Source organism: Physcomitrium patens, chromosome 26 (genome assembly GCF_059467195.1).
Source record: "Physcomitrium patens ecotype Gransden chromosome 26, ASM5946719v1, whole genome shotgun sequence".
In the NCBI taxonomy this organism is placed as follows: domain Eukaryota; kingdom Viridiplantae; phylum Streptophyta; class Bryopsida; order Funariales; family Funariaceae; genus Physcomitrium; species Physcomitrium patens.
The window spans coordinates 10,096,148-10,123,695 of record NC_143435.1 but is presented as its reverse complement, the minus strand read 5'-3'; the positions used below and the strand labels follow the sequence as shown (position 1 = coordinate 10,123,695).

Sequence of the window (27,548 nt, the reverse complement as noted above, 5' to 3'; positions counted from 1 at the left end):
TTGTTATTCTAAACTTCTATTTTAAAGCATAGATATTACTCAACTTCAAGATTTCTTCTTCATATGTCTCATTCAATACATTCTCTTGGTCATCTACTAAGTATATATTCCCTCGTTTGGTCATCTATGAATTATATATTCCTTCCTTTGATCATCTTGGTTTAAATTCCAAGTTAGTTGGTAATTCCAATTGAGATGCAATTTTTGTAGAGCCATAATCCACAAGCACTAGACATGGTTGTTCTCTTAGTCAACCTATTTGATACTCTAGTCAATTCTTTCGATAGTTGTTTGAGGCCATGCCATTTATCCTTAAAAGACCATAGTTATCCATAATATTAGCTCTTAATGCATTTACTAGAGAGCCTCATTTCCTTGCTCCATTTTGTTATTGATTTGATGAGTTATGAGATTGTAAATTATTAGTACGAAGCCTGCTTTGATTGATTGGTGCTTGAATTTTGACATTTTGTACAACTTCCAATTTAATGGCTTGGTTCTTCACAATAAAAACATAATTCCTTCTGTTCTAATATTTGTCATGTCTAGGATATCAATGATCCTTGCAAGACATCAATCTCCATTGGCATTGGTTGTTGTGCCATAGTATTAGATAGCGGCATACGACTTTACGCTATAGGTCGTGCTCCATGGTTTCTAAAATCTATAGCATCAACCTTCTTTGTACTCTCAATTGCATCCTCAAATATTTGTGGATTCTTTAATTCCACCTTTTACTAGACCACAAATTTCAATCCTCATATAAATTGATCTATCATCTTTGTCTCTAAAACATTGTCAATTTGAAGACATAGAGACTTGAATTAGGAGATATAGTCCTATATTGACCTGAATTGTACAAGATTTGCCAACTAATTGCTTGCTATCTTTTGTGCATTGATAAGATAAAATTGACTCTTTAACTCGGTTTTATACTCCTCTCAGTCACAAAATCCTCCTTGAATTCTATAACTTTGAGTTTGATATTGCCACCAAATGGTTGTCTCATCTCTCAAATAATTGGCTCCATACATAATTTCTTTGATGGTATTTGCCTTAGATAGTTGGACGTATTATTGCATGCTGAAGAGCCATTGGCATATATCTTCTTGTCTTGAAGTCACAGAGTATGTACCAAGCTTACTCAATTTCACCCTAATAAATGTCAACTTCTTTATTCTAGACACTTTTATTTGCTCTTATAGAGTAACTATCTACCTTAGTAGGTGTTGTATCTGAGTCTCCATTTGAGATTGCTCCCACATATCTTTCATACTGCAATTTTCTTGCTAGACTATGATATTATAATGCCTTCTCTTTTTTTAGCTAATTTCTTAAGAGTAGCTCGTAATAGCCTCAAAATAGTACCTAATGTGACTACAACATTCAACCTCCAATTAAGTAATGGCTGTTAATATGCTACCAAAGAATAGACTAATACTCACTCTAATACCAATGAAATGGAACTAAATTCCTTCCAAGATCTAAGACCCTTCTAATGCACAGCAATATACATCCCATCACAATGTAAGACAAAGCAAACTGAAACAAAAGAAAATATGATAGAGATGAACAAGAAAATGTAAAATCAAACTTTACAAAAAGAAAAATCTAAAGCTATACCTAACCAGATATCCAAATGGCCTTGGCCAATCTTATATATATTTTGTCCAACTATTCTAGAATCTTCTATAATATTTCTAATAGTGGATCTTATCTAAATAATCATCCTAAGCTCTTTCTAGAATATTCTATGGTAGATCCTACATAGTCCACTAACCTAATCCCAAATTCTAGAATCTTCTATAAACTTCTCAAACATGGCTTCAACTACCTATTCGTATGCATCAATAATATAAATGTCTTATCTGTATTCCATTACAAAATTCCCCTAATGAGCTTGCTTTTGGCATTGTCAATAAAAAAAAAATTGATGTTATTTTTTTAACTCATATCAAAATTAATTGATAAGGATTTTGTCATTCTAATTTATATCCGAAGCAAGATTTTATAATTTTGCAACATATATAGTAGCTGAATGTATTTCTTATCATAAAGATACAAATTTAGTCTTTATTATACTTTTTTGAATATTTTTTTAAAAAATGGCCATAAACACTTTTAAGAATGAATTCAGATCATAGAAAAGATATGAATCTTTTTCTATCAAAGGTACAAATTAAAAGAGAGTACTTCCAAAAAAAATACACCCCTGAATTTAACTTTAGTAAATCCATCAAAATATTACAAAAGATACAATCTTAGATAGAGCTTTACTTATTGTAAAAATCCTAAAAATTTTGATCTTATTCCATTAAAATTTTCTAGTATACTTATCATTGCTTCTCTCATACTTAGAGTAATAAGACTTCTTAGATTTAGTTATGAACTTGATTTACTTATTTCTTTCAATTGCACAACTTCTTCATGTAGACTTTGATTTTTATTGTTAACCTCTTCTGTAGCTGTCAGAATACTACCTCCATGGTTTATGTTAGGGATACGTGAGATTTTCACCTTCAAAGTATTGACAACCTCATCAAGATTTGTAATAGTTGCAAATCTATTCTTACTTCTACCAAGAATAGCATCTATGATCTCTTCCTCTATACATAATTCAAAGAAATTTAAAAGTCAAATTAAAAGAAAGTAATCTACAATTCCTAATATCAAATGAAAGTTTCGACAAATAGAGAGGTAGTCCACTTTCTTTAAAGAAAACAATCAATGTTAGAAAACTAAAGATGAATTTAAAGTTGGATAGTCCATAACCTTTAAAATACAACAATAGAAGTAAAATAATCTATTCACTTTTAACACAAAACAAAGACATTGAGTTAGCACTCTTGTCAAACTATGAAGGACATAAATCTCATAGAACTAAAAGATCAATACATTCTTGTGTCACTAAAAAAGACTAAAAAATTGCTCAAAAATGGTATAATATTAAATTTAAATGCTATTGTCAAAGATAAGAGGAGTAAAAAGTCTTAAAATAAGATAACATCAAATCTACTTATATTTATCTTCTACCTAATACTTTTTATTTGTATAAATATGTATGTCCATGATACTAAGTAGTTTAAGCATTTGTTGTAATTAATAGTTTTAACAAAGTTATATCATTTTATGTTTAATAATATTAATCTTATATTTGATTATTAGTAGCAATAAACTTAGTTAATATTTAAAAATCAATATCAGCTATCTTGTTTCTAAAAAAAAATTCTTACAATCTTTTAAGTAATTAATTATTAAGTATGGAAACTTAAATAAATAAATAAATAGTAAAATTATTACTATTTTTATCTTTAAAAAGTATTTTCTATTAATTTTAAGACCAAAAAAAATTATATAATATTTCTTCTTTTTCATTCTAATTGAAATTTTATGTAGGTAATTAAAATCTAATAATATATATCAAAAAATATATTTTTTCTTATTATAGACTTTATAATTTTTTATAATTAATTCATTTCTATTCTTATTTTAGATTTTTCTTTATAAGTAATTATTTTCTTTTTGAATTTCTAAAAACTTTAAAATTCATCTATAAATATTATACAAATGAAATCAAAATTATTTCATCTTTTTTTAAAATTACAATTTTTACCTATTAAATATTAAAATAAAATTTTAAAATATAAGTATAGAAAAAATTATACTTGTCTATATGTATATATAGATATATATAGATATATATATAATCAAATTTTAAGAAAATATTAAATTGATCCAATTTTTTACTAAATTGACCTATCCATGATAAAATATATATATATATATATATATATATATATATTAATAATGATCAATGTGGTTGGTTTTCATTGGTTTTGGATCCTATACTAGAGAAATAAATGTAGAGGTCATTTCCTTTTTCATGGAGGTTAGGATAGGTGGATCAATTTAGTAAAAACCTGAATTTGTGTAACATTTCCTAAATTTCAGCTCCACAAACCTTTGAACCTAATTGTATTTAGTTGTTTTTACATTTTTAAAGACTATGTACACAAGTCGTTAGCATAATATAAGCACACATTGAAAAACCCAAAAAGCCATCAACAAAAATTGAGCAATTAACATTTTTTAACACCTTGTCAAACAAGCTAATGTTCCAACACACACACAGTTTTATTCATTACTCTTATAGCTGCCATGAATAAAGTTATGTTCGCTTAGATATTACATCCTACAACAAATTCCGAGCCATGGTAGCAAACAATACATGGCCTCTCTCTGCCATTGCGTCATTGCTTTTACCACCTTCTTGCAAGCCTTATACTGTCACAAATATAGAAGAGGAGCATAATATTGTAGCCACCGTGTAGATTTTCAGTTTCAGAATACAAATTAGGAGGTTTTAGCGGATAAAAGCGCAGAATCGCTGTATGCTTGTCTAGATTTCGACGACAACTGACGAGAGTTTTCAATGAGATCCAAGAGCCCAGATGATCGCATGTCCGAGAGGGTGTCGACATCTTGCAGGATCCAGACATGCCGTCCGATCGAGGTTGGTTTTGAGCTTCGCGGCGAATCGAGAAGAGCGATCCGGAGGTTGCGATGGTCGTAACAGGGATCGATGAATTCGGATTTCTAGATGCAGCGAAAGATCAGTGTCGCGAGGGGAATCGTGAACGGGGAGCTGCGGCACAGAAAAGGCGGTGACACCCGCACCAACGACCCAGCTCCGATGCGCTTACCTGTAAGCAAAACCAGCATTAGAACAAGCTCCGCGAAGTCCACCTGTTAAGGACCCCTCCAGATGCTTCGAGGTTGCAGCGACGGGCGGTATGAACGTCCTTGCGAGCTTCGAATGAATCCCAGCAGGTGGCGTTGCATGAGACCCGTCATGTCCGTCCCTAGTTTGCTCTTTTTGATGCGGAGGGTTCGAGAGTGACCTTCATGGCGTGGCGTGCGAATGCAGCCTCCAAGTGCCGTTACCTCGAAGCCGCAGGTGCAATTTCCCTGGAGGCCGAGCTCGCTTCGCGTTTTGACCAGCGCTCGTGTTGAGTTCGTTGCAAGTGCCGAAATTATCTGGTGGGTTTACTGATATTCCGACGGAGTGAGCGAGCGATGGATGAGATGGGGTGCGGGATGTGGGTATGTGGATGGCCTGGTGGTCCCTAGAGAGAAGTGATGTCGCCAGCTGACCTCCTTTGTATTGCATGTCATCAACTGTCCATGATACCCTCCACTTTTTTGTGAACTGTCTGGACTGGCTCACCCGGCTCATCACAATTGCCTCCTTCCTTCGCATTTACTCCCTCTCTCGAGCACAAATTAGACTACCACGAGCTTGTGATCATTCCATTGCTGGACATTGCTTCTGGCACACCCCATTCTGAGCTTTGATTACCCCCTAAGACCGAATCTCGTCCGCATTTAGATTTTCTAACTTAACGCTCGTGTTCGTGTTCGTGTTCGTGTTTTAATTTTTCAGTATTGTTGCTCGACGTGCTGAAGTTTGCACATTACCAGAGGTAGTGTGGCGAGGAACAAGTTTTGTGGTGTGTGTGTTTCTTGGGTACCCATTTTGAGCTGCTGATAGTGAGAGTTTGTCAAGGCAAATTTTTGAGTGCTCTTGGGATTACACCACACTCGAGCTTTTGAAGTTAAGGAATTCTTTCGTGTTGGAGTTCCGGGAAAGAGAGGAACGGGATACAACCTTGTTGGTAAGGTATTCATCAGCAGACACAATAGTTTTCACGTTGCTGGAAGAAAAAATTCGAAACATGGTAAGGACTAGGCCTTCTGGCGAAGCGTTCGGCAGCAACCGCCGATCGCCTACGCTGATGAGGCGCCGACGAGAAGAAATTAACGCCGCAAGAGATGCTGCGAGTAGTCAGTCTTCTGAGGAGGATACATCCCCATCGAGATCTCTCAGCAGTTCTCCCACACACAGGTGAATCACCTTACCACGAGGCTCCTTTCATCTCGGCAAAACTCCGCATATTCTTCATTTGCTTTGCTGCTAGCTCCCTGCCAACGAAGTAACGACCAATACTTTAGCTTAATTGTCTTCCTCCAGCAATGGCTTGCCTCTAGCTGGTGATGAGTGAGTCTTACATCACAAAAGTTGGAATTAGGGGAGCTGTTCATTTTCCCTTGTTTGTGCTAAAGATTTCAAAAGTGTGTGTTTCAGAGGCATCGTAATCACATTGGGTTTAAGACTAAAACTCGATGAGGCTGAATTCGGCTGTACTAGGGTTGAGAGACGATAAACTGTTCTGGTGCTGGATATGTCTCTTGTAGTGAGAATACTACATAGAACCAGGAGTAGAAAGGTGCATGTCTGCGTTTTGAGACATTTAGTACATTTAGGTGTTTACATTGTACTACCAAATCTTTGTCAGTTTTGGTGACTTGTAGTCTTCACTTGTTGATGCAGGGGTGGCATTGAAGGTTTTTCCGGTCCCGCAGAAGTCACAGTAGAGAAAAAGGTATCTTCTCTTTCCTTGAAATTTTCCTGCTGCAGATGCGAGAGCAGTTTTCTGAAATCTCACCATTGGTCACAACTCATTGACTTGAAGCAACTGTTGTTGAGTAGTTTAAGTTTTCCTGCCTTCTACTTTTATTCGAGTGACTGATGATTTGACGTATGAACGTATTGACAGAATGGGTTCTTCGAGATTAAGGGCAACATGTTCATGCCTGTCGATCCCGACATTACATATGGAATTCTGACGGATTTCGAAAGGAACCCTGATATCTTCAAGACTGTGTCGAAGGTTGAAGTTGAGCACAACAACGAAGGGAAATTCGTGACTCAACACGCACACTGGAATTTGATGTTTTTGTCGGGGACATTTGATATGAAAATGAAAGTTGAAGAAGATCCTAGTAGAAAGGCGGTATCTTATAAATTGTGAGTTCTATCGTCCCGCTCTTTACGCTGCGCAATAATTTTTGTCATCAACTTATGAACCTTGTGAGCTCTTTTATCATTTTTTTCGCTAATACTTTTTCTTTGATCGTGGTTGTAGGAATGAACCTGGATTTCTGAAAATGTTCAATGGCTACTGGGACGTCGAACCTCGAATGGTCAATGGCAAGTCGATGGGCTGCAATGTGGTGGTTACACAGGAAGTTTTGCCTTCAACGCTCCCACCTGGCCCATTATGTATTGTTCATTCCTACTGCATTCCTAGTCAGAGCTACCAGCTTGACTAAACGAACTCTAATTGTTTCTGAAAGTTACTTGTAATGATCGTACAGCAACTTAAAGGAATGTGAAACTGATTCTGGAAAAGTAACGTAAAATGTTTTTTTGGAATGACTGTCTTTGTAGAAGGCATGAAATCTAATGTTCCTGGTGTCGAATGTTTTGTGCAGCTTCATATGTATCACGCATATTAGGCAATCAGGTGAAAGAAGTGCTCCACGATTTATCTGTGGAAGCTGTGAAGAAGCAGCAGAGTAGACAGATCTCAGCACAATGAGTATCACATAAAGAAGTTGCAATGAGCTGTGTATATGTAACTATATGTCAAATGAGCGAGACTCCGAACCATTAGCACCTGGTAAAGTTTGGTTTTCAAATTTGTCGAACATTCCTAATCATGATTTCAGTGAAGCAAAAAAAATTCATTGTAATCGTAGGAACGATAGGTTAATTTAGATACAGAATCTTGTATGCATGTAAAAGCAAATAATTGCAATTTTGTGATACACACGCCAATACTTTTCGGCTCATATTGCATTTAAACTTCACGATCTGAATGAGTGACAGCTCCTTTGTACTTGGTTTTGAAATCTGCTCACAAACTCATCCAACAGTAAAGTGATTATAAGGAAATTCCTTTCAGTTGGAATGGGCAAAAAATGGAAAACACTAGTGTTTGTAAAACAGTAGGATAGAAGTATACAGTGTCAACTCAGTTTATCATAAATGACAATTACGGAACAGTCTAGTAAGATTTTGTTTGTCGAATTGAGACTCCCCGATAACCATTAATTTTGTAATTTTTTCATTCTTCGTAAACATTTGGTGAATTGTATTATCAATGAATATTAGTAAACATGCAAATATATGATTATCATCTACATTATGATCAGATATAATATGAAAACATGTACCTTTTAAAAGCCTGTAGGTACTTATCCTACACATATTGCAGTACCTCTTCTATCCTTACGCTTTTTAACAAATCTCCACATTCTCCGAACCGATACTTCTACAAAAATATCTTGTGTTCTGAATCATTGGCTGTTGCAACAATCGATGTTGCAGAAGCAGCTTTTCGAGCTGCTTACCATATAGAAAAATCCTCATCTACAATCTGATGTGTGAAAAAAAGAATCTCACTGCATTGCAGAAGCTGAATATGGTTCTTCAGAGAGATGCGGTGATATTCAATGGAATTGCTCAAAGCAGCTGACAGTCGCACTGGAAATATGGAGCAAAACGATCACATTTGATTGTTCCTGGATACCATTGCTGGATACCATTGTCTTGTATGCATAAAGCAGTACAAAGCATCATATCTGTCAATATAGGATGGAAATTCTCTCAAGACTTTCATTTTGAGGCATTTGTGGAAAGAGAAATCGATCTCACTTCCGTCCGTTCTAACCAACCAAAAGCACTTCACATCTTGAAAACCTGGAGCTAGATCTACCTGCCATACCATTCCCATATAAGATCGTCAGATTTCATATATAAGGCAAGTAATCAAACAAACTTCGAAATGTAAATCTTTTGTTCATCGTGCGCTAAATTCATCTAGTGAACAGTTGACCTAAGATACACATGACACCCGATGGTTGTTAAAGGACAGTTTGTAACCTTGATATAATCAACACCACATCCAACTTTCTTTTTATACATCGGGTGATAAGCAAGCACAGCCCTAACCGCCTTATCATCTTCGTCAGATAATCTTTCTCCAAGTCCGTATTCACTGCAAATTTGGTAGATCAGTCTTACAATGAGTGTCCTCAAACTGAACGTAAAAATCATTCAAAGCACCAACATAGCTTGCAGTGAGGAACCCAAACTGATGCATATTTGTTCATGAATCTGCCTCATGGTAGAAAACAGTCAGTACAAATGCACTTACGCTTTGAACAAGATTCCCCGCATGGATTTCACGAGGTCGTCAATCTCCTTGAGCTGTGGCTCAACTTCCAACGAACCCATAACATTAATTTTCGAACTACCTCCCGACATGGTGCCTGTACTTGAAATGACAAGACAGAAGGGTTGATCGAGCGTTCCAACAATTGAGAGAGGAAACTGAAACTGAAATTAAAAATAACTTTATGGCTTATTGCATGTTCATATGTCAATCATCAATCTTCGCTTCCAGTTTCCACCTCTGCAATAGATTAGTGCAAATATTACTACATTGTGATCAGCTTTAGAGTTGCGATGCATACAACTACATATCTGCATGTGGATCAATTGCTGAAAGCCTTCACAGTCAAGCATGAGTCGTCATAATTACGAACCTAGGGCAGTTTTTTGGTCTGGAGATTGAAGTAGAGCGCTGTGACCTTGATCATCAGGCTCACTCCGATTTCCATCAGGTTTGTGTAGGTTAGTTGTGTCGTCATCCTGTTCCTGCGGCAAACCACTGCCTGATGCTGTTGTGGTCTGTGCCTGAAACTTGCCAAATTGGGGCCGTTCTCTAAGACTGGCACCTGACAAAGTTATACTTGTCGTGGGACCCAAGTCCTTTCCAAAACTCCCACATTCCCGATCACTACCGCCGCCACGAAAGGTCCAGAGATACTGAAACGTAAGATACTGAAACGTAAATGGCCATCACTCACGCGCAAACCAACACTCTCATACAGCGCGCTGGCCACAAACTGCCGAAGTCTCACGGCAAAGAGTGCAGAGAAATGCCGATACCAACAAATAGAGATTGTATTAAGAAATCACACCTATTTCCAGCGGGCGTAAAAGCTTGGCATCCCACGACGTGAGGCAGCGAAACGTGCCATTGTGTGCGCTTCAATGATAAGCTCTCATGCGCGCTTACGCCGCCTATTTCACCAAGACCATTCACACAACATCAGAAAATATTATCCATTAGTGTGAGCATAGAGTGAAACGGAGCCAATAGAGACTCCAAAAACCCTTACTCCCAAAGGATTCGCAACTCTCATCTCCTTCTGCATCCCAATTTGAGCTCCTTAAAGAAAGACATCATATCATAAATTTTACAACAACGTGTATGTCGGACAGTAGCGACGCAACCAAGGACATGTCCAGGGTGGTAAATACGTCATACTATCACCACAAGGAGTCCTAACCTCTGGAAATCCTATCGCAACTCTCAGCGTATCCCCTGCAATCCACCTTCAACCTCGCCCATCTCTCTCAAGAACCACCTCTCACATATCGTCCTCGTCACACCCACGAGCCCAGCCACCCACCTCGCAAAGACGGCAAGGTAGACGCAGCCCACGATGCCGAGTAGTGGAGAGCGGGAGCTATAGGGGACGCCATATCCACTGAGCAGAGGCACTGCTGCTGCGGAGCTCCAAAGGTCCCAATGACGCCGCTATGTCGCAAGACTCAGACTAATTCTCAAAACCCACAAATATCCGGCTATGCTTTTCGTAGCAGTAGCAGAGAATCTGGGCGGAGGAGCGAGATTGAACCCTGAGGCGGCGATGGTTGGCGAATTGCAGTTTACTCAACAAGGCCCGCAGTCCCTCTTCCCTCCCACACAGAAGACAAACGACGCCAGTGATGAGGCTAGGTTCGAGTTCTGGTTCGGGTTGCCGAACCTATCCATTTCCGAGCCTCGCCTTCGGCATCGTAAAATTAGTAGCTACCTATGTGAGAAGATATGATGGTATATGCCACTTTTAAATATATATTTTATACCTGGAGGTTATGCCATTTTTTATGATTTGGATGTGGATTTAGATTTTTCTTTAAAAATCGAGTTGGATCCGATTGGATCTTTAATAGAAGATCACACTTTCTCATAGCAAAAATGACAACAAAATGTATGTAAAAAATAAAAATCTATTTGTGATGATTCATTTTTGTACATATTTTAGAATCATTGGCACTAGTATTTTAAACATTTGGATTATGAAAATCTAACCATAAACGTTTTGTGAAAGAAATTGCAAATTTGAACAAACCAGTTTTAAGATTGTATTTGATTATGATTTGAAAATTTGAACAAAAAAATGAGAATAATTACGAGAAGATTATTTGAGAGGAATTGCTTTACTTCAATTCTATTTTTTGAAACCTTCACTATTTAGATCATTGACATTGACAGGTGAGTAAAATTAAAAAACTCTAAATATATTGCATTGAATAATGCAATTGCAAAGTTACATACAATATTTAAAGTCAAACAAGCACATAAATATTATAATTTTGTACACTACAAGAAACACATACAACTATATGTTTAAAATTATATCCATGATGTAGAAAAAGATAATATTTTATCTTACAAATGGTAGGTGGTTTTAGATCAATTATTGCTAAACGCTCAATATCTTTTTTATGGTTTATGCAATGTATTATGCCTCATATAACAATATGAGTTTGTTAATTATTAACAATCCTCTAATTATTGTATGAATATATATGTATATATATATATATATATATACCAAACCTAATATTTGGACTTGACATCATCAATTAGATGAAAAATAGTTTCTAAAAATTACCTGAAAAAACCTCGAGTAAAGTCACTTACTCAAATAAATTATGTCCAAAGCATCACACAAATACGCCACATCAGCAAACTGAAACATAGTGTGATCCGACGTGTGCAGCCCTTCAAACAACGATTGATGAGAGTGAGTGAGTGAGCGAGTGAAGGACTTGAGCAAGCCTTCTGGTCGGCTGAATCCGTATGTATTCAGAACCACCATGTACGAGTGTAAAATACGTGAAACATTGGTAGAGATACGACCAGTGAAAACCATGGAAACGTTCACTAGTGTGCTAAAGAGAGGGTAGGGGAACCCTCATACCATATAATACGGGTAACCGTATAATTATGTTGGCGGAAGTCTACGAATGGCAGGGCACGGGGCTACAGCTCCTAGTTGGAGTCCCAGCGTCGTCGTCGACGACCTCCGTGAACACCTACACGATTTGGGGAGCAATTGGGATGCGATGCATGCGATTCGAAGCTGAAATGAGGTCATCACTGTGACGTTGGTTATGAAATTCGCGAATTTTTGATATGCCGGATGTGTGGGATTGTTTTCGGCATCGAATTTTAGGGGGTAGGAGTCGCGAAGGCATCGAGATTTCGGAAGTTCCATAGATGTCGTGAAAGAATTCGTCGCTGGCATCTGGTGCCGTTTGTGGTGTTCGGGTCGTTTTAGCCCGTCAGCCCGACTGCGAGTTTGATTGCCCAGGTATGTGGACAATTTCGACAATTTTTGCTACTCTAGGGTTTCGTAGGTGGGGTTTGTGTTGCTTCGGAAATTTGCTACCATCTCTTGGAAATTTCGTGGTTGAAATCTCGTCTTTGCAGTTGGATGGATGGCTGTAGTGACGGATTGTAGCGGGTTTCTTCCGAATTGTGAAGTGGTCTTTGTTGGATGTCGGGGTTTTGGGGAAAGATTAGCCTATGATTATCTCCGATGTGTGGGCAGCCGGATGACCCTCCTGCTCTTGTTTGTGCTATCCATTGTGTCTGTAGCTAGCTGTGTTATTAGTGTTTCTCATGTCCTAGTCATGGTTCTGCACTGCAAGCCTCGATAGTGTGCATTATTTATTTATTTATTTATTTTCCCCTTTCCTTTCCTTTTTCCTATTTTATTCGTAGAATAAATCTGTTGTTGTTATTATTATTATTATTATTATTATTATTATTATGATTATTATTATCATCATTTTTAGTTTTTCCCCTGGATATGATGATTTTCTCATGAGAATGGAAGTTTCTTGGTCCCAAACTACCAAAGAACACCTTGGCAGCAATGTGGAAGTGTGCCTTGATTTTAGTCTGTACTATGGACGTTAGATTGGTGTGTTAGGATTGTGTGGATGCATTAGTTGTTTACCCGAGGTTTATGAGAAGGCAGCGATGTCTGCTTCGCGAAACCTTGTGGATGTAAGTTTTTTAGAAGGTTCATATTATCTACAAGACTGCATTGTAGTGGCACTGTTACGATGGTATTTTTCATCTTTCATGTACTTGGGAACGGTCTCCACCACATTGGATTTATCTCCTTTCTGGTTATTTTCCTGTCATCATACTGGCTGCTTTATTGTGGTTCTAAAAGCTCATTAACACGCTTAGCAAAAGATATAAACTCTTGTCATCAAGCCTATAATCGCATTAGACCTCACCGGATAAGCTCTGTGGAAATTACTGGGATTTTCCTATGTGGTTGTTCGCTGTTTGCTGTCTGCTGAAGGAGTGTAATGCGTACTGATTTGGTGCATGGAGCTTTTTGCACTAGGTTGTGAAGTCGTGATAAAGTTTGAATTAATTGTCTAGGCTGAGCGCGTTACGTACTGTGAGAATGTTTGTTATGCGTGTGAACAAATGTCTCTATGTAAGCGAGGTCTACTTTACTTTTCATCCTACAGTGTGTGTATGCTGTGCTTGGAGAATCGCTTTTCATGGTTGCGAGTGTTTTCTGTGTGCAACCTGCTGGCGTGTGGGTGTTTGTCATGACCATTCACCACGGTGCAGGTTCAGAGATTATACTGTGTTGGAGGTGAGCACAAGAAGTTTCTGTCATGTCACGGAGCAGGGAAGAAGAGGATAGAAAAAAAATGCATGATTGTAAAGCAGGACCCTGGACGTGCATCGGGGTTTGAGAATTCAGTCAATGCAGAACCAGGTCCCATGGGAGCAGGAGCTGATATTGCAGCCACCATAGAAGACATTGAATCCTCTCCACGCGGCGCTGCAATTGAGAAAGCTCAAGCTGAACTCAGGTTTCGAAATTTGGCTTTATGTTGTTTCTGGGAAGTCTGCTGAAGTCGTGGCCATTTCTGGCTGTTTTGTCCTCCCCTGTGATTTTGACTGCATGACAAGTTGTGAATCAGTTTTGGGATTGATGAAACAGTGTTTGCATTTTTGGGTTCATTCAGGCGGGATCTTGCTGTCCGGGAGGAGCGCAGAAGGGAGTTAGAGTTTTTAGAGAAGGTGGTTTGCTTGGCACTCGTTTGTGCGTGTATGTCATAAGCTTGAAGCCTTGTAGTCTTTATTGTATGTTTCACCACATCAAATTTGACGATGTACAATTTCGAGGAAAGGAATATATGTCGAGCTTTGTAGACTTCCAGCTATTTTGGGTTCGATCTCATGTATGAGTGTAAATATGTAGTTGCAGAACTGTGGTGGATCTTTGTTTTTGTGGTTTAGTTTGAATGGTTCTATTCTCTCTCTTCATACGTTTGGAAGAGGACCTGATGTTTGCGGTGTGCTTCCACGTTGATTGTAGGGAGGAGAGATTTTGGATTTTAAGTTTGGTGAAGCTCCCTTGGACGGCTTTTCGACCTTGTCTCCAACACAGCCACCTTCTTACCCGGCGTCGTCTCTGAAGAGGTGAAAGTTGTGTTATTCATTTGATCTTTCTGGTACCGTGTTGATTCTTGGTTTCTATTCAAATCATTGTTCGATATCTCTCTTGATCTCAATCCTGTTCCTTGGTCAAGGAGGTGCCCAAGTGCATTCTCACGACCTCTTAACTACTGTAGCATATTGTGCCCTGTGTGTAGATGTTTGGTTTTGTTGAGTTATGATTTGTCGGTGTACTCGATTTCGATGCTAGTTGGGCACATTGTATAAGATCACAGTGTCTGGACAGCATCCAAAGCTGACCATGATTGAGATGCAAGCTTGACTTTCCCTTTCGATGTGGAATTGTCGCACTTTTTTTGGCGAGTATTTGATTCGGCGGTGATAGATACGACTGGTAACTCTTGTTGAAATTGCATACCTTATCATTGGTGAGGCTTGATAATGCCCAGGAACGGAAAGGATTTTCGATCAGTGTGGAATTGAGTTCTTGAAATACAGCGTCCTTTCTGGTAAGAGTGTTGACGATTGCTTTGTGCTGGTTGGCAGCGATGGAGAGGCCGATGCGGTCGCCAATGGTGATTCGTGTAAGTTGAGCAAAGGATTGATTGAAGGAGGGGTAGTGGAGGAAATAAATGACATTTCAGTAGCGTTGGTTCCAGGCGTCCAAGAAGGCGTTGTTGAATATTGTGGAGGCTTGGGCTTATTAGACACGAGCGTAGGAAATTCGACTAAGTCATTGAATGAGCCTCTTTCAGAACCGGACGTTGGTATTGGGTATGGCGTCCACGCAAGACCCAAGGCTGAAGCTCATGTGAGCGGTGACAGGGCTCTTTGTCAAGGGGTTGGAAATGGCCATGCATTGCCAAAAGAGGTGGAGGAGGTGCCGGCCGGTGAGGTAGTGCAGTTGGAGGGCACGGTAAGCAGTGACAATAAGGAGAATGAACCTTCAGTAGCCATGAGTTACCAAGTTTTGCCGCAGCAGAGCTCATATGCTCTCTCAAGCAAGTGGGTTGGATTGACTGGTAGTCAGGAGTATGAGCCTATGAACGAGATCATAGCAAGATGCGGGCCGGTTTTGGAGCAGCACGCAAGTGAACTGAGCTCCAGGGACAGAGCTCCAGTTCCTCCTGTGAAGACTGTACAGTCATCCGGTGGTCGAGTTGGTTCTCTTGGTGGGGTTACGGACAGGGATTCCGACAATAAATGTCTGGCTAGCGCAGGTTGTTCCGACGAGCCGGCAGACAGGTTAGGGACTCATGAACAGACGGTCGTCGCCGGGGAGAGGCACGACAGTGGTGCAGTTGCTGCTCAGGTGGAAAGTGCTGCAGCTGAAGACGTGGACACGAATCTCATTGGGATCGTTGAAGATGATGTAGGATCCGTCGAGCAGTTGATGGAGAAACAAGACAAGGTGGATTCTACGTTATGTTCCTCAGGAGCGGATATTGGCAGGGTGCTCGGCTCAGCAGAAATCTCACGGGAACCATTAGTAGTTGTTGTTCCTGAGAACCACAGCTTCGAGGCACGGAGTGGGCATGGGATGCTAGAGTCTCGCAGTGAGAGTGTTGCAGATGGTTCGAGCGGTGCGCCAGCGCACAGAAATGCAAGAACATTGAAGAGTACTTCAAGAGGAGGTAGCAACTTGAAGGTGACTCACAGAGAGAGGGCAGGAGTGGACACGAAGAAGGGTACCGGTCATCATTTGATGTTAAATTTGGAGGGAGGGGTGGTGGAGGACAGGATCAAACAGCTTTCTCCGGAGGCGGAGCCAGGTGGTAGAGAAACCAATGGTGCTGAATCTCAGGAATTGAGAACGGGGGGTCAATCGGGTGCGGCAGTAGGTGGTGCTTCAAGACTCATTGGACGGTCGGGAAGTATTTCTGGTGCACCAAATGGGAAGTATTCAGGTATGGTTCTGCCGTTGCAGAAGGGACAAGATTCAGGAGTACAAACTGAAGTGGACAGAATTAACGTGGAGCATAGAGAAAAATTGGCCATTAAGGCTCACGAAGACTTCATTCTCGAAAAGGCTGAGCACCTCCAGGTAGTTGAGACATCTTGGAATGCCATTACACCTGTGCGAAATCCTTTGTAAAGTGTGTCGTGATTACGGTTTATTTGTAGGTTTTAATGCGACGGTTGTGACCCGGATGTACAGGCGAAAAGGAAGCTAATCGAGGAGCGGAGGACTTTTAAGAAGTTTGCGGAGCCTTCAAGGCGAAAGTCGCATTGGGATTTTGTGCTGGAAGAAATGAAATGGATGGCCAACGACTTCTGGCAGGTACTCGGTTACTGAAACAACAACAACCACGCGTAGCAGCAAGTTCGTTTCGTTAGGAGACGGTTTTTGAGTTCCTGTTGAATGCACTTACTTCTTCATTCTGTTCATGTTTTCGGTTTTCGTAGCGTTGCAGATTATACTTTTACAATTAGCGTGAATGTTTTTGATGTATTGACATGTAGTGGGCTTGCTTAAAGTGTAGTGTGTGGGTATATTATGACTCTAATGTGGTGGGTGACTCGTTCAGGAGAGGACGTGGAAAAGGTATCAGGCTGCTTATGTTTGTCTGGAAATTGCTACGAAAAAAGGGGAAGATAAGTTTTTGGCAGCAGGATTAATTGGGGAGCACCGCAGAATCTCGAGCATTTTGGCACGCGCTGTGACGGATTTCTGGTATATTGCAGAAGCGGCAGTTAAGAAGGAAAAATGTGATGCCAAATGTTTGACAAAAGAGCAATATAATAGAAGCACAAGCAAGAGCGAAGTTGTCCCAATGGATATTCCTGTTTCGAAAGAGGTAAAGTCGTTCGAAGTTTATCAGTTCATGTCTCTTTGCAAGTCCAGTATTAGGGACTCGTATTAGTGCAGTCGTGCTACTTGTTTCCGGTAATATTTTCTCATAGGAGGGGAGCTATATTTCCGCCTGAGTAATGTAACATTGTCTTAAATCTGGTGTTTTTCATTTTCCGTGATCAGACTTTAGAGAAGTCGGTGCGTGCTGAGAAAGTCGTTAAGAAACAGCCTAGCGGAGTACAGAAGTATGCTATTCAACTGTTGAAAGAAACAGGCTCTGCCAGGATTTGGCAAGCCAAGGCCCCTTCGATGCCCGAGGGTTATCGATTAAGCAATAGCATTCTGGAGCAAGTTCATGAGGTACATGTACTATCTTACTACGATAAACGAGTATGGTGTGGTGGCTTGTTGTGACTAAGGGGATTTATGATTTGGATTTTGTTGCGCGTATTGCTAGGTTCTATTTGTGGTATAGCCACGTTTGTGTAGCAGGAAGAATTAGATTTGGTGCGTGTTTGTTGAATATCCTTGTGGTGTGGCGATAGGAAAACAAATAGCTTGGGAGGCTCATTGCTTGAATGCGAATGGTTTGTTTGCAGTCATTCGTAGGCAAAACTGTGCTAACTCTTTCAGAACGGCATCAGGTATCCCTGTTTTACAAGGTACCTATTGGAGCAATGGAAGCATATCGAGCCGTAGTGGAGGCCGAACACGCTAGGTCCGAAGAGGTATGGAATGATGGTGGTGAACGATTGCAAATGTAGTTTGATGGATGTTTAGTTGAACGAAGTAGAAGTAGTTTGTGTGTTCTCCGACGACGCGTGAGAATACATATTTGTACTTGTGCAGGAGTATGAAAAGAGGCATACAGTTGCAATTGCGGAGGCGGAGGCTCTGGTTGCCGCGGAATTAGCTGAAGATGCAAGTAATGTAGCGGATGTGAGTTTCGGAGACTTCTCGAATGGTGGAGGTTCACAGGAAGACGAACCTGCAATGTTCATGAATGAGGGGTCTCGCATATCGAAGAAGAAGCGGAAGAAGATAATCAAAACCGGCAGTATTGGCTTAAGAGGCGAAGGAAGTGGGTTACAAGGTACGAATTTGCGCGTTTGTGATCGGATGGAAGTATTGCTAAGATTTTATGTGTAATTAGTGGTTCGTAATGGCTTTATTAAGAATAGAAGTTTGGAATTACTAGTCCTCTTTGAGCGAAGTTATTAGTCGTTTTGAGCTTGAGCTTCTTGTTCGTGGATTGTTGGTAGTTATAAGGGATTTCTTTTTGGTCGTCAGGTGTGGTGAGTTCAGAGTTGGGCATACCTTCGCCCCTTGTAACCGGAAAGCGATCCATTACGGGAGGTTTGGGACCGAACGGTTTACCTGGGGGCATCCCTGTGAAGCGTCAACGATCATCGGCAACAAATTCACGAGCACGTTGCGCACAACCTAATACTTCTCCAGGTAATTCCCATTTTTGTGATGTGTTGATCTTTTGCAGCATTGTGGTAAACGCGATGGGTATGTATGTTTACAATCTCGAGGTTAGCAATGGTATCTGCTGCGGATTTGCTGGATCGACGAACGCTCTTTTTTTGGATTACTTTACTCAGAGTAATCGTACCTTTCCCATGTACATGTGTAGGTGCAGGTGTAGTTGTGGCACAGAAGGGATTTGGTTCTCAATCTCAGTCAGATGATAGGTTGGACTTGCTGGATGATTTCAGCCAACGTGATGTTAGTAGCGATACTCCTAGTAGCAAAGCGGCTGGGGTGGACGTTAAAAGGAGAAAGAAAAGCATCAAGTCTTTTGATGGCGGGATGGGTGCAGGCACGTCGGTGAAGGTAATATATAAAGACACTCTTGTGTAAGCTAGTGGTAGTTCAGTGTTGGGTGATTGTAATCATGGAATGGTGAATTTTTTTGTATGCGAGAGGTGTTTTGGTGCACGTGCTGAAGCAAATGGGCGTTGTTGACATTTCAGGAATGGGACGGGAGTGCCCAGGAACTTCGGCAGGAGCAGGTGAGCGAATGTGGTGGGGTGGCAGATGTTTATTGGTGGTCTTTTTGTTGTCGAATGGACAAGTGGTGTTGCATGCATAAGATGCATATATTTGTTTCGTTGAGCATTGGCAGTGAAATTGGGAATGGGGTAATTGGTCTATACATGGTATGGTAAGACGTGAACTGTAGAATTGTTGCATGCTCGTAATGTGATTTTATTGGGATTCATGTGAGATCATTGTGCATCACATATCAGAATCCCTCCTCATTCCAAATCTGTTTCTTGTATACTTGGTTTTTGCAGGTGAAACGTAAAGCGGGTAATCATTTGGTAGTCATTGGTGGATCTGATGCAGGCCTGGGTAAGTTGGCGCCTGGTTGTGAACATATTGCGTGATGTTTGGACGAGGTGATGTGTTGTGTTTGGTGTTCTGTAAGCTGTCAAGTTATTCGCTACGGTTTTCTGCCGATTAGAATGTTTGCAACCTTGCAGTGTGCCTGCATGTGGTGGTGCATATGCCAATAGAGTTGGGCTAACATAGCAGCAATGGTTACAGCAGATACGCCAGTGGCGTCGGGGTCTCAGGGTGTGTCTGATCAGCAAAATTCAAAGAAGCAGAAGCCTCTGAGGCCGTCGGAGGCAAACTCCGAGGCAGCCCTTACATCTGGTTTGCTTAATGGGCAAGATGTGGGCTTTGTAGTGGGAGCAAATAAGTTAACGAGGCTTATCGGCGCTCGAGACAGTCATCGGAGAGTCCGGCTGAATAAGGTAAAGTTTGTGCTGATTGGTAATGATAGACGGATGGTTATTGTAGGTATCATTTTCTTTTTTTGAGTTGTTATTGTTCGTGGTGTATGAAGACTTGCTAGTGTAAAGTTGAGTCGTATTTGCTAGAAGACCTAGGTTGTGGTGTAAATGAATATACGCTAACCTTCCTGTTGCTATTAAATGTTAAGAATTCGATATCTTTTTTTTTTAATACGTAAACTTTGGAGTGTGTGGTGGAAAACTGGAGTTAGCAAGGTTGTTTTGTTTGTAGACGTAAAAAGAAAGTACTGTTCAAGCTGAAGTTTGAATGCAAATGTTTGCGACATTGGAAGTTATCCAGGTCAAGTTTGTGGATAGCGTAGTTGATGTTGACTTTGGATATTGCAATCGGTTGGTTTGCAGGATCCTCCTAGTACGCCGATGCGAGTAGGTATTCCTTGGTCAGCTGGCGAAGATCAAGTATGTTTTACTAGGCCAGCTTTGATATTGATTGTTTGAAGGAATTGAACTGTTAGCATATTGATGATCGTGAAAAGTCGAAATATTTTCAATGGGATTATGGTATGGTTGCGTCAATTGAGTAGGCTAGGTGGGTAGGCAAGTTGTGGAGAAGGCAACGCAGGGGGGCTGCAAGTTGACATTCTTTATACATTCACTTAACTTTGTGCATATTGTAGTTTATATCTTCTGCGTGGATCTGATTGTGGGATGGTGCAAATAGCTAATTGTTTGAGGCGTCTTGCAGGCTATTCTTGCTCTCGTTCACGACTTAGGTCCTAATTGGGATCTCGTTAGTGACGTTTTGAGTTCGAATTCGCAAATAAAGGTTTATAATTTTTCCCCGGTCCTTGTAGCTTGGCCAATTATGTGGGTGCCTGCAAGTTTTGAAAGATGCTGCATATGGATGTCAAATGAGGCAGTGGTTATTCAACAGATTATGGCCTAATAATCTTATTATGATATCAGTATTGGACATGTTTATATGTTTCTCTAGTGCATCAAAGCTGGGCGTCTCATTATTGTGTGTGGTGGTTTAGGGCATCTGCCGCAAACCTCAGCAGTGCAAAGAGAGGCACCTAGCATTGATGGAGAGAGGTGGTGCAGAGGGGTTGGAGAATCTGGAAGATCCGTACTCATCGCAGGTTGAGATTGTTTGAGTAAATGTCATGCATGCTCTGAAGTATTGACTTGTGAAGTAATTATTAGCGTGTACGCATTGTTTGACCTTTGGATTGTCTCGAAATAGCGACTGTTTGGCGCACTGGCTATGATTCCATTATATGTGAACATTGAGAGTGTCCCTGTTCTTATGATGGAAGTCGCAATTGAGTGTTACAGGGTATCGTTCGGGGCCCGCGGAGTCTTAATGCAGCTGAAGAAGATATTCTCAAGCACTTCGAGCAAATTGTTGTAATTGTGCAAAAGTATGGTGCACGGAAAACTCCGGTGAAGACTTAAATCACTGCTCTTGAAGATTTTATAGTGTAGTCTTTCATCGAGGAGCTTTTCTTCGAGATTAGTGTGAACCCTAGATTAAATGCTAGAGTATTTTGAGATACGATGATCGCGTTACTGCAATTGATCCTGTATGGTTGTTGATCGGTGACCCGGTGACTATTGTTTCTCACTAGCTCCTGATGCGGTGTTTGTGTGGCTCCTACAGAATGAGTGTAAAGATCAAAAGGACTTGCAAGCTTCACATCCTTCTCACGGAATCGTTATCTCTCAGTTCTGTTCTGGCAGCGGTGGTCCTCCAAAGTAAGTATAGCAAACTTGGTGGGTCAGTTCTGACGGTGCCAGTTGGAATTAGGTTACAAGTGACGCACGAGATTGTGTGTTTTGGTGCGTCTGAATGTTTCTGAATTCCATGATGTAACGTTTCTGTAGCAAGTCAACCTTGTGGAATATGCAAGTATAGTGTGCGGAGGGTGTAGTTGTGGACGTTTGTGTGTAGGGATGAATAGACAACAGCTGGTGTATGCCTTGTATGATGTACGTACATGTATGTTCAACAAGAGTCTGAGATGCAATAGCATTTATTGGATGGCAGTCCCGTGCAATTGGCTGACCGGGTGACGAGTACTGGCGATGGTGGTGTTCACCCGCACCCACCACAGGGTTCTCTGAGAAGTATGGCGGGGCCTCAAATCACTGGGCCAATGCCTGGGCAGGGGATGAGGTCCCCAGCTGGTGGACTCTCTCACCCCCCTGCGTTGCAAGGCACAGATGGTTCGCATCTAGGAGGATTTTCTGCGTCTCCTGCTGCCATGAGCGCTGCAACTGCCAGGTAATGGCCTACTTCTTGATTTGTGTTTTGAGTAGGTACTCATCTTGTACTATTCTGTTTGTGGCAATTGTGATAATGGTGATATCATTGTTTATGTAGGAGTCGGTGGACTTGACTTGGATATGGTTCTGCATGAGTTTTTGGTATCGTTCGTTGGTTCGTCCAAGGCGTAGAAGTGGTCATTTCTGGATTGGGTTTGTTTTTCACATGTGCTTGAAAAGTTGGTCATCCGGTGGCATGCAAAGCAGCGAGTTTCACAAGTTGTATATGAAGACATTAATATGCGAGTTTCATCAGTCCAAGGGTTTCATGGTGCAGAGATAGTCAGAGGTTCCCTATGGGCACTATGAACCTTCCGAGCGAAGAAGTTGCGAGGTTGCAAATGTCAACGAGCAAACTAACGGAGTTCAACCCGCGGCGACTACAACAGCAAGCTGTTCCAGCTGCATCAGGAGTGCCTGTGCTTGGGGGGTTGTCAAATTCGAATGTTCTTCCCTCGTTACCTAATAGCACGGGTGGAGGAATGCTTGCTGCACCGAACCGTGGTGGATTGTCCCTTCCAAGAACAGGCATGGGAGGCATGGGGCCACCGTTGGTTTCGAACATGGGCACAGCGAGTCCGAACGGCAGGCATCCTCTGTCACCGAACCACGCGGCATCCAATATGTCGAGGAGAATCGCGCACTTGATGAATTTGGCACGGGTGAGAAACTTTCTGCACAGCGTGCCTAGTTGGCGACAATAGCAGAGTATAGCAGTTAAGGAAATGTTTTAGTTTGCTTTACGCATATTGGTAGAGGTTTTAGTAGTGGTGCATTGATTGTTAGTTGAGGCCGTGCGTTGGTTGTATTAGTTGTAGCCTCGTTGCAGCGTGGAGCGGTGATGCATTGGCCTTTGTATTTTGTCAACGTGATTGAATATGGGCGATATTGAACGTGGAGACGATCGTGGATTGTTGAGGTTTGTTAAGACTGGTATATGCTGGGAGATGTGAGTGGAATAAGAGGTTGAGAAGCTTTAAATGATGAGAAACAGAGATGATTTTACAGAATTGCACGGAGGAGCAGCAGCGGACGCAGTGCCTTCAACAGCTTCAGACATTGGCTAACCAGGGCGAAGGACAAGCCGTTTCTGCTTTATCGAGCCTGATGGGGGGCGGTGATATGACGAATGCAGCTGACGGGTCAAACCAGGTGATTGTCATATTTAACATTGTGAGCCTGCTCAGTTTGAACAGTTGGATAAAGAAATTTCTGGGATGTGTGAAGGATAAGTATTGTTTGTTTTACAAGAAAGTTTGGGTCTCAAAAATCCCATTTTTATTTCGAGAAATATCATTTGTGAACTTGAGTAGCCAGTAGAGTATTAATGAGTGGGTTCAATTTTAAGGTTTTTTTTTAATGGCTGGCATAGGTTTGGTTGAACCTGGGTTCGAGTGGAGATGTTGTAGGTCCAATTTTGCATACAAAGGATAGCGGAGAAGCGAAGTAGAGAGTGAGTAAGAGAACTGGTGTATGAGCGGTTCAATAGTAATACTAAAAGAAATGTAGCACTTTATTGAAGTGAGTATTCTAAAATGAAAGCTTGATTTGGTTGGTGGTTTTAAATCGAGTTGAGCACATGAGTTGAGATCAAAATATCTTGACTAGGTCGTTTGGGCCTGTACCCTAATGCGAACCTCTTGGGTTCAATTTCCATCTTCTGGGTCGATAGTATCTCTTGATTGGGGAGTTTTCTTGGACCAGGCTCCTGAAAATACTTTAAATTATCGGATCTCTTTTAGGTTAGATGAATCTGTGATGAAGTTGTAAAGATGCATAATACACATGTGTGCCATTGTAACGAATGTTTGGACTACAACTGTCACAGTCGTTTGTACAACAACACCAGCATTCGCTTCAGCAGCATCAAGAACATCATCAACAATTACAACTGCACCTCCAGCATATGAATAACTCGTGCAAATTACACGCACAAATTCAGCAACAAAATCAACAAGTAAGGACATGCATCGCTCGTGTGCCTTTGATGCAAGGTGGTGGAGTCCTTGGAGGATCAGCTGCCTGATACTTGGAAACATGGTCAATGGTAAAAATTTGTATATATATTTGATGGGCTGAATTTGAATGCTTTCGAACTGAATGTTACTCTTGTATCGTCATGGTTTGTAGGTGCCAGGACCCTCGCAAGCTTACATTGCAGTGCCAACTCGCATGAGAGAGCAGCAACAGCAAAGGCAACAGCACCAGAAGCAAAGGCTACTTGGAGGTCTTCCAGCTAATTCACAAGGTCAACATATGGTGGTTCCTCCCCTTCAACTGCCGATGCCAAGCTTCCCAACTCAAAATTTGAATTCACAGTCCCACATCCTTCCTTCACAGGCACACAGTAGTCTAAAACCCCACATACTGCAGCAAGTTAGCGGTTCTCCCCTTATGCCCCAAGTTGTAGGGTCGCCAGGCCCGCAGTCATCTCCAGCTTCTTCAGGTGGATTAGGGCAGCTGAATGAGCCCGTCGCACAGACCGCTCCAAGTGGCACTGGGGGCAAGACCCCTCAGGCAAAACAGATACCTAAGATAGCACAGCCGACATCTCAGCAAGCTGTACAGCAGCAGGGTTTGAGGAATGGGAAGGGTGGGAGTAGAGGAGCGATGTTGATGCAGGGCGTCTCTTCACAGACTGGACCAGGGCAAGCTAGCACTTCATCTGGCAATGCGAACGGTCAGTTGGAAGGTGAACCAGATAGGCATGTGCTAGCAGGACAAAGAGGAGTAGGTCAATCTCAAGACCTAGCTGCGAAGGTGGCGAGTGGATGTCAAGCAAGCGTGCCAGGAGGTTCCCAGGGCGGTCTTGATGTTCAAGCACATGGAATGCAATCAGCAAATGTATCGTCCGTGGCGGGACAGCAAAAGGGGTACCAACATGTCCAACAGGCTGCGCAGGTGCGCTCGAGGTTGCTATGATAAGTCGTTGAGCATATTGTCTTCTTGTTACTCATTTGAGAAAATATTGTGCCGGGTGCATATTTAGTTTTTGAAATTAAGGTATCTTGGGATTCACGAAGGCACTGTAATGCTGATGTCAGGGAGGAATGCGCAAGTCACAACAGGGAAGTCCGTCCCAAGCTGGTGAGCAAGCTAGTGGACAGCAAGCTTGTTCAGGCCCGACTTCAAGCCAGCAAGCTGTATCGGCAGCATCTTCGGGCGCTGGAACTCAGCAGTCTCCGCAGTTGCATCGTCGACAGGTTGCGCAGGCGGCAGGGCCTACTCGAAGGTGAGTGATGTTGGGGTTTGATGATGGTGAATTATGTTGAAAAAGGGTCAAATTGGCAGTTGGCCTGAATGTTTTTTCAATTGGCACTCATAGGGACACCGGTTGAATTGAAACGTGAGTAAATGAGCACGTGATTACCTCGGGCGAATACGCGTAGGAGTTGCAGCGTACAATGAAGCAGCTCATGACGCTGTTTGTTTATTCCTCCAGTGCGGTTTGCTCTTTCGGATGTGAACAGGTCTTTTGAGATGGTTTCAAAGCAACTAGGTAGATCCACTTCCAGTATCGGTATTGATCGCATGAGAAAAATTTCCACCTGATCTCAGGATCCTAAGTGTTGTATTTAATTTTTGATTGTTATAAAATGTGCAGTTGTGTACCGAAGGCATTTGAATCCACCAGTTGATCTTTGTGTTTGCTTAGGTAGATGTTGAGCGTATTCATTTTGTTTGCTTGTGTGCAGGTTGCATATGCGACATCCTGGGAGCAGTGTAGGTGTGCCCATTGCGAGTCAGCTTGTCAAAACAGGTGCGCAGCAGATAGGACATGCCGGTCCACAGATGGCATCGCAGGCGGGGCAGAATCCATATCAGGTAGGTGGAACGATTGCCATGGGAACGAATAATTCGAACTTGCATGGCGTAGGCCTTCCCTCTTCTGTGAACTCGAGGATAGGTGAAGCACAGGGCAAGCATTGGAAAGCCAACCAGACACTACGTCCTTCGGGAGGAACGTACAATTTGATACGGACTAACAGTCCAGGAGCTGGTCAAGTTCCAGCAATGGCAAATTCAGGCATACAGTCGAACAGAAACATTGGTATGTCATCGTCGGCTGCTTCTGCTATCCAAGGTGTGGGTTTAGGAAACATGGGACATGGAATGGGTGAGGTTCAAGGCTACCCAGGGTTGGTGAGTCCAAAAGTAGGAGCTGGTCCGGGGGTGAACGAGAGGGGCCTTTCAGGATCACAGGTAGGATTTGTGGGTGCTCTAAGAAATCCGGCAAGCAGTTCGTTAAGTGTTTCTTCTGGAGTAGCTAGCACACCAAGCAGTCATGTGAGACCTTCCGCTGGCTCCTCGGTGATGGCACCGCCAACAAGTTCAAGTATTGTTGGTACTTCTCCAGTCGGAGCTGCAACCGGGACTCATCAAGGCGTGTCTGCATCCATGTCTGGTCCGACAACAAACAATGGGCAGGTATGTATGAATGTTTCAACAAACCTGTGGACAGAATGAAGTAGAATTGGAGGAACTGTGCGAGGCATGGTTTAGGTACATGAATTTGTGACATTGAAGTCGCACGTAGACTGATGATCGAAACATGTGGCACTGTACAGTTGCGGCAGTGGCATGGAGGGCTAGCGGCCTCGTCATCGTCTAGTCTGGCAGGCTCATCTGAAATGGCTGGCGCTTCAGGTAGAAGTGGAAGTGGAAGCACGAACTCTGCCAGCGATGTCTTGGGTTCTGGAGTCAATCAGGGTCCTTTCCCTCTATCAGCAGAGGCAGCGGCAGGATCTTCTTGATAGGGTTCGTACTTCGGAGGCTTTTTGTCATGCTCAAATTGAGTGTGTTCCACGATTTTTAGAGTTCACAACTCTTGTGGGTGGATGTAGTGGTGAGCCCGTCTGCCAGAACCCGGAAGCACAGGTTTAGGGTTGAGTTTTAGGATGCTGTGGAGGTCACTATTCATGATGTATGGTGCGGACTTGGACGAATGAAAGTCCTACTCTGCCCAGTTTGTACATTCTCGTGCCCAGAGTAGTGGTAGCACCTGCGAATTGACATAATGTAACAAAACGTCCTGTTTCAAAATCAAAAGTTCAGAATTTTTTCCATTACTGGTGCAGCTCCGATTGATATGCTTGTTACCAGGTTTTGCATAGTGATTTGAATTTGAACCTTGATTAGAATGTGATGACAAAAAAAGACATGGTCTTCCACTTA

General features: G+C 41.8%; 3 protein-coding genes across 7 annotated transcripts; 2 read left to right on the top strand and 1 right to left on the bottom strand.

Moving 5' to 3' along the window:
• Nucleotides 1–4,270: 4,270 nt before the first annotated feature.
• LOC112278025 (uncharacterized) lies at nucleotides 4,271–7,695 on the top strand. The gene is made up of 5 exons (XM_024511012.3): nucleotides 4,271–5,905; nucleotides 6,392–6,443; nucleotides 6,618–6,868; nucleotides 6,987–7,123; nucleotides 7,336–7,695. Exons 1-5 carry the CDS (start codon nucleotides 5,736–5,738, stop codon nucleotides 7,440–7,442), a joined length of 717 nt encoding a protein of 238 aa, XP_024366780.1. The 5' UTR covers nucleotides 4,271–5,735; the 3' UTR covers nucleotides 7,443–7,695.
• Nucleotides 7,696–8,017: 322 nt separating this feature from the next.
• LOC112278024 (uncharacterized) lies at nucleotides 8,018–10,495 on the bottom strand. The gene is made up of 6 exons (XM_024511011.3): nucleotides 10,387–10,495; nucleotides 9,892–9,994; nucleotides 9,454–9,707; nucleotides 9,063–9,177; nucleotides 8,789–8,903; nucleotides 8,018–8,621 (listed from the first exon to the last, which is right to left on the bottom strand). Exons 1-6 carry the CDS (start codon nucleotides 10,457–10,459, stop codon nucleotides 8,412–8,414), a joined length of 870 nt encoding a protein of 289 aa, XP_024366779.1. The 5' UTR covers nucleotides 10,460–10,495; the 3' UTR covers nucleotides 8,018–8,411.
• Nucleotides 10,496–12,079: 1,584 nt separating this feature from the next.
• LOC112278035 (chromatin modification-related protein EAF1 B) lies at nucleotides 12,080–27,439 on the top strand. 5 transcript variants are annotated; one of them, XR_016501186.1, is made up of 29 exons: nucleotides 12,101–12,357; nucleotides 13,647–13,894; nucleotides 14,051–14,105; nucleotides 14,404–14,507; nucleotides 15,030–16,527; nucleotides 16,642–16,764; nucleotides 17,012–17,281; nucleotides 17,461–17,637; nucleotides 17,922–18,005; nucleotides 18,127–18,370; nucleotides 18,568–18,735; nucleotides 18,917–19,116; nucleotides 19,257–19,295; nucleotides 19,581–19,638; nucleotides 19,834–20,045; nucleotides 20,448–20,504; nucleotides 20,791–20,871; nucleotides 21,083–21,187; nucleotides 21,384–21,491; nucleotides 21,709–21,803; nucleotides 22,096–22,332; nucleotides 22,651–23,035; nucleotides 23,382–23,525; nucleotides 24,202–24,330; nucleotides 24,504–25,274; nucleotides 25,418–25,605; nucleotides 25,699–25,872; nucleotides 26,069–26,801; nucleotides 26,942–27,439. XR_016501186.1 is itself a non-coding variant. In XM_090247967.1 (28 exons), the coding sequence occupies exons 5-28, from the start codon at nucleotides 15,439–15,441 to the stop codon at nucleotides 27,125–27,127; spliced, it is 5,883 nt and encodes a 1,960-aa protein (XP_090104093.1). In that variant the 5' UTR covers nucleotides 12,080–12,357; nucleotides 13,647–13,894; nucleotides 14,051–14,133; nucleotides 14,404–14,507; nucleotides 15,030–15,438; the 3' UTR covers nucleotides 27,128–27,439. The 5 variants fall into 5 exon arrangements, 4 of the variants coding, with proteins under 4 accessions (XP_090104093.1, XP_090104090.1, XP_090104092.1 ...); XM_090247967.1 differs by lacking the exon at nucleotides 25,699–25,872 and having other exon boundaries at nucleotides 12,080–12,357; nucleotides 14,051–14,133; XM_090247964.1 differs by lacking the exon at nucleotides 25,699–25,872.
• The last annotated feature ends 109 nt before the right edge of the window (nucleotides 27,440–27,548 follow it).

What these genes read in the sequence shown, in the direction of transcription:
- LOC112278035 (XM_090247964.1), top strand. Translation starts at nt 13,734, where the DNA reads ATGATTGTAAAGCAGGACCCTGGACGTGCATCGGGGTTTGAGAATTCA. An exon ending in AAAGCTCAAGCTGAACTCAG is followed by an intron (nt 13,895 to 14,050) that starts GTTTCGAAATTT and finishes GGGTTCATTCAG; the next exon opens with GCGGGATCTTGCTGTCCGGG. An exon ending in ATGAGCGCTGCAACTGCCAG is followed by an intron (nt 22,333 to 22,650) that starts GTAATGGCCTAC and finishes TTCATGGTGCAG; the next exon opens with AGATAGTCAGAGGTTCCCTA.
- LOC112278025 (XM_024511012.3), top strand. Translation starts at nt 5,736, where the DNA reads ATGGTAAGGACTAGGCCTTCTGGCGAAGCGTTCGGCAGCAACCGCCGA. An exon ending in AAGTCACAGTAGAGAAAAAG is followed by an intron (nt 6,444 to 6,617) that starts GTATCTTCTCTT and finishes ACGTATTGACAG; the next exon opens with AATGGGTTCTTCGAGATTAA. An exon ending in GCTCCCACCTGGCCCATTAT is followed by an intron (nt 7,124 to 7,335) that starts GTATTGTTCATT and finishes TGTTTTGTGCAG; the next exon opens with CTTCATATGTATCACGCATA.
- LOC112278024 (XM_024511011.3), bottom strand. Translation starts at nt 10,459, where the DNA reads ATGGCGTCCCCTATAGCTCCCGCTCTCCACTACTCGGCATCGTGGGCT. An exon ending in TACCTTGCCGTCTTTGCGAG is followed by an intron (nt 9,995 to 10,386) that starts GTGGGTGGCTGG and finishes TTGGTGAAATAG; the next exon opens with GCGGCGTAAGCGCGCATGAG. An exon ending in GTGGTGTTGATTATATCAAG is followed by an intron (nt 8,622 to 8,788) that starts GTTACAAACTGT and finishes ATGGTATGGCAG; the next exon opens with GTAGATCTAGCTCCAGGTTT.